Consider the following 8,070-nt stretch of genomic DNA (forward strand, 5'->3'; position numbering starts at 1 on the left):
TCTTTGATAATACCATTGCCATCCAGGTTCATATTTGAAATACAAATTCATCATAGATTTCAGACTATGTTTCTCATGGGTCCTTTGAAACCTGATTGAGGTTGTCATCTTTTTGACCACTTGGAGATAGATTTCATGGCAACTAGTTGGATCTACTTTTTATAATGATCAGGGATGCTAAATTTGTCATGTTGGGGTCTTTTTTTTTTTTAACTCTAAGTCGCAAATTGTAGACATATTATTTCATGATCTAATAATAGACTTCAACCTCATTAAATAATAATCACTATATGCCCACAGCACAATTATATTCCAATAATTCTGTAAAAATTTTCAGGTCATCAATAGAAATTCCTTTAAAAATTTTATTCATGTTTATTTTAATCACAATAGAAACTTCTATTCTAAATATTTTTCTTTTCTGTTTTTCTTTCCTTCCTCCTCCTCCTTCCGCATGGAGTATTACGTCCTTTAAGTTTTTTGTTCTAATGGCAAAACTATCTTATTAGCGTAACATTACTTTTTACACATGTTAAGAAAAAATTTAGTAGCAAGTTACAAATGAACGTACATTTTTCTTGTAATGCATTTTTACATATTTCCAGGAGAGAAGTGAGGCCACAAATGTGAATTAATTAAACATAAGCAAAGTGCTTCAATGTACATGCTCAGAGGGTTAGTTAAGGAACACTTCCTGGAAGTGTGTTTTGAACAAGATTTTAAGAGAAGGTATAGATATGCGCTGGTGAAAAAGAAGGGGTCAGAGAAAAAAAGAAGTGAAACATACAAATTATGCTTTGCGGAGCTATATAAGAAGAAGGGGGAGTGGATGCCAACAACAAAAAAATGTGCTTTGCAAGATGGTTAAGCAGGCACCTGGCTGGAATGGAGGATGTTGAGGAGTAGTGACTGGTGAAGTTACTGGGATGTGGTTTCACAACCTTGCTACCCACATCTTGCCTGGATACTCTGCTAGATCCTAAGGGAAAACCAAAGAGGAAGAGACAGTGCTTGACCTATAGAAACTTACAATCTTGCTGATGAGACAGGGCCCCAGGAAGGCCGAGGAGGAGCCTTGAAAGCCAGTAAGAATGGCTTGCGTTCTGTATGGTGTGTGAAGGAAGGAGCCTCTGGAGATTCTCATGTGTCATCCTGCCTCCATCGTCTGCTCAGGAGGGAGAGGTCTGAGCTGGGAAAGATCAAACTGAGCAGGTGGCTAGGTTTCAAAACTCAATTTTTGTAGCTGTGTCTAATCAATTAGCAGAAGAGCTTTTTCCCCACACAAAACTATTTTGAACCACTTTAGAAAAAATGGGCTGCCTAAAATCGTCTGTCCATGATTAACGATTAATGGAAAATCACTGGTTTGCTTTCACAAACAGCACTTAATGTCAGTAACTTCAGGCTGTTTTCGAATTTTACAGTAAATTTTTATCCTGAAACCAATTTAGGAAGCTATGTAGTCCATGGGCTTTTTTAGTGGAAAGATGATATGGGTAGATTAGAATAATGACATTCCTTTTCCACACCAAAGTATTAGCAAGGTACTAATGACTCCATTTTGATACTGTCACTTTCAAAATAAAGGAGAGAGATCAAGTTGCTTATGGAAGCATTTTGGGTTATGTTAAAAATAGTGTAGCTTTATGATAGTTGAGATAGTAAATAATTCAGGTTTTGCTCTTAGTATATCAATTTATCTCCATCTTGGATCAATCCTAAGAGAGAAAGTTTCCAGATTTTTGTTGGCTTTCTAATAAATCCTCTGGGAGTTGTTTGTTCTCTTGTTGTAGGAATGTAGATCTTATTTTTTCCCTTTCTTCTTCTTCTTCTTCTTTTCATCTGCCTCTTTGCTACTTGCAAACTGTTCTGTGATTTCCACTCTTTCTATGGGCATTCCAATGGGAGGCCTTCCGAGGTCCTTGGTTTCCTGGAATGATATTTGAGGCATATTTAAATGCCTTACAATATTCCTGGGTTTATATGGGTTTTGATCCACATGGATTGGTGGTAGGTCTCTGTAAGGCACCAGCACAAAAACAACAGGAACCCTAAGATCTGGGGTCAGGTTGGGTTGCACTTGTCCACTTGTCACTTGAAAAGACTGTCCGGGAAAGACGTTGTTTAAGGGGTAGCTCCCTAAAGCTTTTATGTTCTGAATCTCTTTCATCTGGGGAAGAATATCAGTGAAATAAGGTTTGACTCCTGTTATGGCATTGATTTCATATGCATTGTGCCTGTCAGCCAGTGCTCTCCCAGGCAAAATGGGCTGGAAAACAGTTGGTCCTGAGACACCACTCACAAAGTTGTCGAGGAGGGAATGCCAAATCCCACCACTTATCGGGCTCAAAGTGACCTGTGGCCATAAGCTGGCCAGGCTCCGGAGAGCTTCGCGGTTCCATGCTGAGGCAGGAAATTCAGTCTCAGTATGATACAGCTGAGAGAAGTAAATACTGAGAGTGACGTCTGGATACATTATCAGGAAATTGTACATTTTGCTGATGCAGCAGTGGTTAGCTTCATTACAAGGGGAGTTGTTGGAATACAGAATGATATGCCTGATGCTGTCGTTATTGTGTATGGCCGAGTCAAAATAACCATTCAGCTCGAACAGCATTGATTCTGGATGGGTGTTACTCCCAGAGCAACTGCTAGCATGACCCTTTTGCACCAGGCTTCCAGAAGTAGTTTTTAGTTCATAAAATGTAAGGTGTTTTGTTTGAGGGTACATTGGCCCATAAGGGAATCCGAAAATCTGATAAAATTCTGTATAGGGAACTCTTGCTTCTTCACCTGTCCGAATATGGTAAGGACAATTGCAGCAATCTAGAGAGAAGCTTAGCCAGTAATAAGGTTTCACTATTGTTCCACGATTTGCTAGGTATTCCTCATATAAAGGCTCCATTGCTAGTTTTATTGTCTTCTAGCTGCAACCCTAAACGAGAAAGAGAAATTATATGTAAAACCAGTGCAGGAAAAACTAAAGACAATGCATTAATTTATTGAGCTATACTTTTCTTTAAAGGAGGTAGCACAGTAACTACAGTAGCATCTTTATTCTAAAAGATAGTGATATCTATCCATAGGTTAGAAAGCTCAGGATTCATCTTTCTTCATTGAGGCTCCTGGGGAGTGGGGAGGAGACGAAGACAACAGCGTAACCCAGCTTGACCTGTTGCATGGATTCTGAGGCAGTAGAGCAAATGGGTTAGCAGCGCAGATTCTAGAAACAGGCTGCCCTGTTCCAAATCTGGGCTCTGCCACTTACTAGCTTAGTGACTTGTGGCAAGTTTTTTAACATCTGGGAGCCACAGCTTCCTTGTCTGTAAAATGAGGATAAGAAGAGTTCTTACCTCCTAAGATTGACTTGAGGATTGAATGATTAAATATATGAAATGCTTTCTTATGTGCCCAACACATATTAAAGACTCAATACATATTAGCTCTTGGTAGTATTGGTGGAAATCCCCGGGTTATCTAGATGATTCTTGTTTGTGAAAGCCCAAAGAAATCAGCAGGGCTTTTGCATTTTGTTCACAGTGTTCTTCCTTGGTCCCTTTGCTGGATATGATAGTATCTAATGTATTGCACAGAGGTTTTGAGTGTGCTTGCATTTAAATCAGCTATTTCTTCAAATCATTGGCAATAAGTTGGAGGTGGTTATCCTTTTGGGAATAGGATCGTGGGGTCTATTTTGCTTAAGGCACTTCTTGTAGAAGTGCCACTGGAGTATTCTTTGGGTGGTGAACTCATTCACTGACATTTGAGCGTTTTATCTCCAGTGGGTAGGTCTTATTAGAACATTTTGGAAACTTTGTTATTCTGGAAAGCAAATATCGTTCTCAGGATATTTCAAATAAATAGAGTCTGGGATGTTAAACCCAAAAAGTTGAGATCTTTAAGTAATGATTTTTTCTTTAAAAAATATTTCTTTTGTTATCATTGTTCCCAAGCAGCAACCTAGGTCCTTTTTTTTTTTAAGATTTTATTTTTCCTTTTTCTCCCCAAAGCCCCCTGGTACATAGTTGTATATTTTTAGTTTTGGGTCCTTCTAGTTGTGGCACGTGGGACACCGCCTCAGCGTGGCCTGATGAGCAGTGCCATGTCCTCGCCCAGGATTCAAACCAGTGAAACTCTGGGCCGCCGCAGCAGAGCGTGCAAACTTAACCACTCGGCCGCGGGGCCAGCCCCAACCTAGGTCCTTATAATGTAGTTTTAAAAACATTTTAAGATAACTCTTTATTATACAAGTTTTACATGTTTCTTGTAGAATATTTTTTAAAATACTGCTACATAAAGGAAAAAATAAAAACTCATGCCAGTTTGTATCAGTTTACATTCCCATCACTAAGTCTGTTCCCTCCAGTCTTTTTGCTATGTATGTTTGTTATGCACAACATAAATAAAATCATGTTCTATACTTTGATTTTTCCCTTAGTATTATATCATGAGCATTTTTCTGTTATTAAAAATTCTTCAAAAGACACAACATTTATGGCTAATTAATATTTTATTACATTACTATAACATTTAGATTCTTGCTTCTTTTTTGTTATAAATAACACTTTGATGCACATTTCCATACATAAATCATGTCTCTGATATGAATTTTCTTTAATGTAGATTACTAGAAGTGGTATTATTGGATCAAACTGTGTCAGATTGCTTCCTAGGAAGGTGTACCAGTTTTATCGTGTTCTCTCCCGGTGTTGTTTGTCACCCACTTTGCCAATCTGAGAAGTGAGCATAAGTATCTCTTTGTGGTTATAATTTGTACCTTTTCAATTCCTAGGGAGGCTGAACACTTTTTCACATGCTTGTTGGTCTGTAGTATTTATTCTTCTGTGAAATATATTTGATCCCTTATCATTTTTTTGTTTGGGGTTTTCCTGATTGATTTGCAAGAACTCTTTATGTATCAAGAATATTAGCTGTCATATTTGTTGTAAATATTTTGTAAAGTATTTGTTTATAGAGTCTTTTAATTATGCGGATGGTATTTTCAATTATACCAAATTGTACATTTTTATGTGGTCTAATCTTTACCCTTATGATTTATTTTTACTATTGTATTTAGAAAAGACTTCCTCATCAAAGATGAATTAAGTAGTCCCCATATCTTCTCCTAGTATGTATGATTTCAGTTTTTACATTTAGCTTTTTGTCCAGGCAGCAAAATGGACAAGGCATAAAATTTAAAAGAGATAAACTAACCATTGCAACAAAATGTATTTTTCACTTTTCAAAATCTAATTTATCATTTCAGAAGTATTTATTACCGCCTCTCATATGGAAGCGTTTGATCAACTTCTGTCTTCCTCACCCCAGAGCACCCCAGTCATTGCTGCGTTTGATGCAGCCTGATCTCCAAGGCTGAAACCTGCAAGTCCCTTTGCTAATCCTGTCCTGGGCAGAAAATATTTTAGAAGCCTCAGTCCAGCTGTAGATGGAATATGACTTTATTCGTGTCACCACTGTCCAAGTGGCAAATAGCTGTGCAGTAACTCTGGGCACCACATACCGATCAAATTCCAGATTTCTTCTAACCTCTGTCACGTCAGCTTAGTCTATAGGATTGGGCGTTTACCTCAGTTTCCTCCTTAGTGCTATAATTTCCTGATGCAACTGAATTCCTGCCCTAAGGCTTCCTAGACCTTGCATAGCTTTTCCTTGGGACCCTGCACTCTTTTCCTGCTTAACCCTTGCAGTGGACTGATCACCTGAAACCTGACACCATCTCCTGCTTTATCTTAAGCATTGCCTTCTCCCTGGATCTCCTCTCTCAGCCTTACTCGTCAGACTGGATCTCTCTGAATTTCAAACTTGCTGAAACCAAGCCCAAAGTGTCACTCTCTTTTGAATATTGTGCCCTGGGTATGGTCTGTGTGGGGTGGCACACCTGATTCCCAGGTTACTACGCAAATTACAATTTCACGCCACCCATAGAAAATTTACAGATTGATTTGGCTGAAATGTTATGGAAGAAGAACAAGGAGGCCCTTCTTGCCGTTACTTTTTTTGGTGGTTGGGGGGATGGAGTTAGCTATTTATAATGGTCCCAGGATTACCCTTTTGGGAAGCAGAAGTCTTCTGTCTTTCAAGATAAAAGGCAGTATGGAAACTCCCGATTGCTTTTCTAAGCACTCCTTCCTTTGTGCGCCCTCTCCTGCAGCTATTTTAGCCATGAATGGTACATCATTGCTCTAAGGAGATCTTGAGGACTAGTGGCCTTTGTACATAATGGAGGGAGCTGTGGAGTTTCATTCTAACTGATAGCTTTTCATTTTTCAAAACCACCTGTGTTTCCCTGTTAGTGAAGTCCTCCCTTTTCAGAGGGTCTTTCTGGCATCGTTCTTTTATCCCCCTCAACTGAAGGGGAGGTAGGAAAGAACTCTTGCCTCCTCTGAACTCTTACAGAATTTATGGTTTATATCATCAGTTTGTCATTGATCACAGACTGTCTTGTATAGTTAACTTTTGGTATTTGTCCTTTCATTCTCCCCTAACAAGGCAGAGATGTGCCCTGTTTATCCCAGGGCCTCCCTCAGGAACTTGATTGGTTCCCAGGCCAGGTTGCCTAAGACTTGTTTCCCCAGCCTCCTGTGCCCGTACCACCCAGTCCTTTCCTTCTGCTTTGTCTGTGCTTGGGAAATGCGTGTTGCCCCCCATAGAATAGATCTACTGGCAGTAAGAAATAGAGATCTGCCGAACCCAGCTCCTTGCATCCGGTTGTGAGTGGCCCCTGGACTGTGGCGGTGGGAGGACAGCTTTCCTTAGCTCAACATAAATGAACTGTACGTGAGGACAATCTGCTCTCTTTTCACCCAGCTAGGATTTAGTGCGTACTGTAAAGCACAGTTTGCACTGGAGTAATTGGAGAATGGCGTTCGCCCTTCCCAATCTGTGCGCAATCTGTTAGCATCTAAAAACAAATGTTAGCAGTTATAATTACCATCACTTTGTCTCCAGGCTTGGATCACATTCCAGGTGTTCCAGGAGATGGTCCATTTCCTTTTTTTCCTCCTTTAAGTCCCACGCCCTGTGTCAAGTCGCTTCAGAGGGCAATTGTGCTGTGAAGATTCACTTCCTATATCAGTTCAGGACTCTTTCTGAACCGTTTGTGTGTGTTAGTTCCTTTGGACTTTGCTGTCCTGAGTTAGAAAGAACTTGCTGAGGTGTGGCTGCCTCTAAGAACACTGTTGAATGGGCGCCATGGTAACGTTCGCAAAGTAGCTACTGCTAGGATACGGCTCTGACACTTATTACTTTATTTGCATTTCAAACCACCTGTTCCAAAGATGAAAATATACATGAATGCATATTCCAGCCTGGATAAAAGCGTAATATCTGACTGTTTAAGTGAATGTGTTGGAGTTTTTCTCTTTCTGGCTGTAAGAATCAAATTCTGGGGTCGTGCTCCTCAGTGCCTTTGTCCTGATCTAGAATAGGTGCCAGGCTTGGTGCGTGGACAGGATTTGTTGGTTCTGTTGCCTGTGGAGGCGCCAGGGCCTCTCCTGGGGAGGATCACCCTTTTGTGAGGGGGGGGCCCGCATGAGAGGTAGCAGAGACTTCACCAAAGAGAGGCGCTGTCTACTAAAAGGCCCACACGTCCTGAAGGGGAGCTCTTCATTTTGTCCAAACCTAGGTTATTAGGCGCCAGCAGTTTCCCTCCTCTTACAAATGCCCTGGGAGACGCTTGCTCCTGATGTGAATGTGGTTCCCTCCAGTTGAAGACAAACTTTGCCCTGGATCAGTTGCGGCCCTTTCGGCCCTTTCTCTGGGGCTGATGGAGGAGCCACTCGTCCTTCTGCATTCCTTTCCCCTGCCGCCCTCATCTCCACACATCTCCTAGGACAGTAGACAGTTGATAGTCATGATCTGTTGTTTGTGCTCACTCTGGGTTATTCCCTCCTTCCTCTTAGGCCACTTGAAGGAGCGAGGGGTGATCCCTCTTGTGTGTTTCCATTAGTTACCACCCAAAGTTCTTACCATATATACTACTCTAAAAATAACCCATGAGGGTAATGGAAGCACCTAGAAGGCTTCCTGCAGCAGCTCACAACCTTTAAC

At 40.7% G+C, this 8,070-nt stretch overlaps 1 protein-coding gene across 1 annotated transcript; it reads right to left on the bottom strand.

The window, feature by feature from the left end:
* Positions 1–368: 368 nt before the first annotated feature.
* APOBEC4 (apolipoprotein B mRNA editing enzyme catalytic polypeptide like 4) lies at positions 369–7,114 on the bottom strand. Its single transcript, XM_046682270.1, has 2 exons — positions 6,953–7,114; positions 369–2,935 (listed from the first exon to the last, which is right to left on the bottom strand). The coding sequence occupies exon 2, from the start codon at positions 2,903–2,905 to the stop codon at positions 1,805–1,807; it is 1,101 nt and encodes a 366-aa protein (XP_046538226.1). The 5' UTR covers positions 2,906–2,935; positions 6,953–7,114; the 3' UTR covers positions 369–1,804.
* Positions 7,115–8,070: the final 956 nt, after the last annotated feature.

Source organism: Equus quagga, chromosome 13 (genome assembly GCF_021613505.1).
Source record: "Equus quagga isolate Etosha38 chromosome 13, UCLA_HA_Equagga_1.0, whole genome shotgun sequence".
Classification (NCBI taxonomy): domain Eukaryota; kingdom Metazoa; phylum Chordata; class Mammalia; order Perissodactyla; family Equidae; genus Equus; species Equus quagga.

Coding starts and splice junctions, on each gene's coding strand:
- APOBEC4 (XM_046682270.1), bottom strand. CDS start 2,905: ATGGAGCCTTTATATGAGGAATACCTAGCAAATCGTGGAACAATAGTG.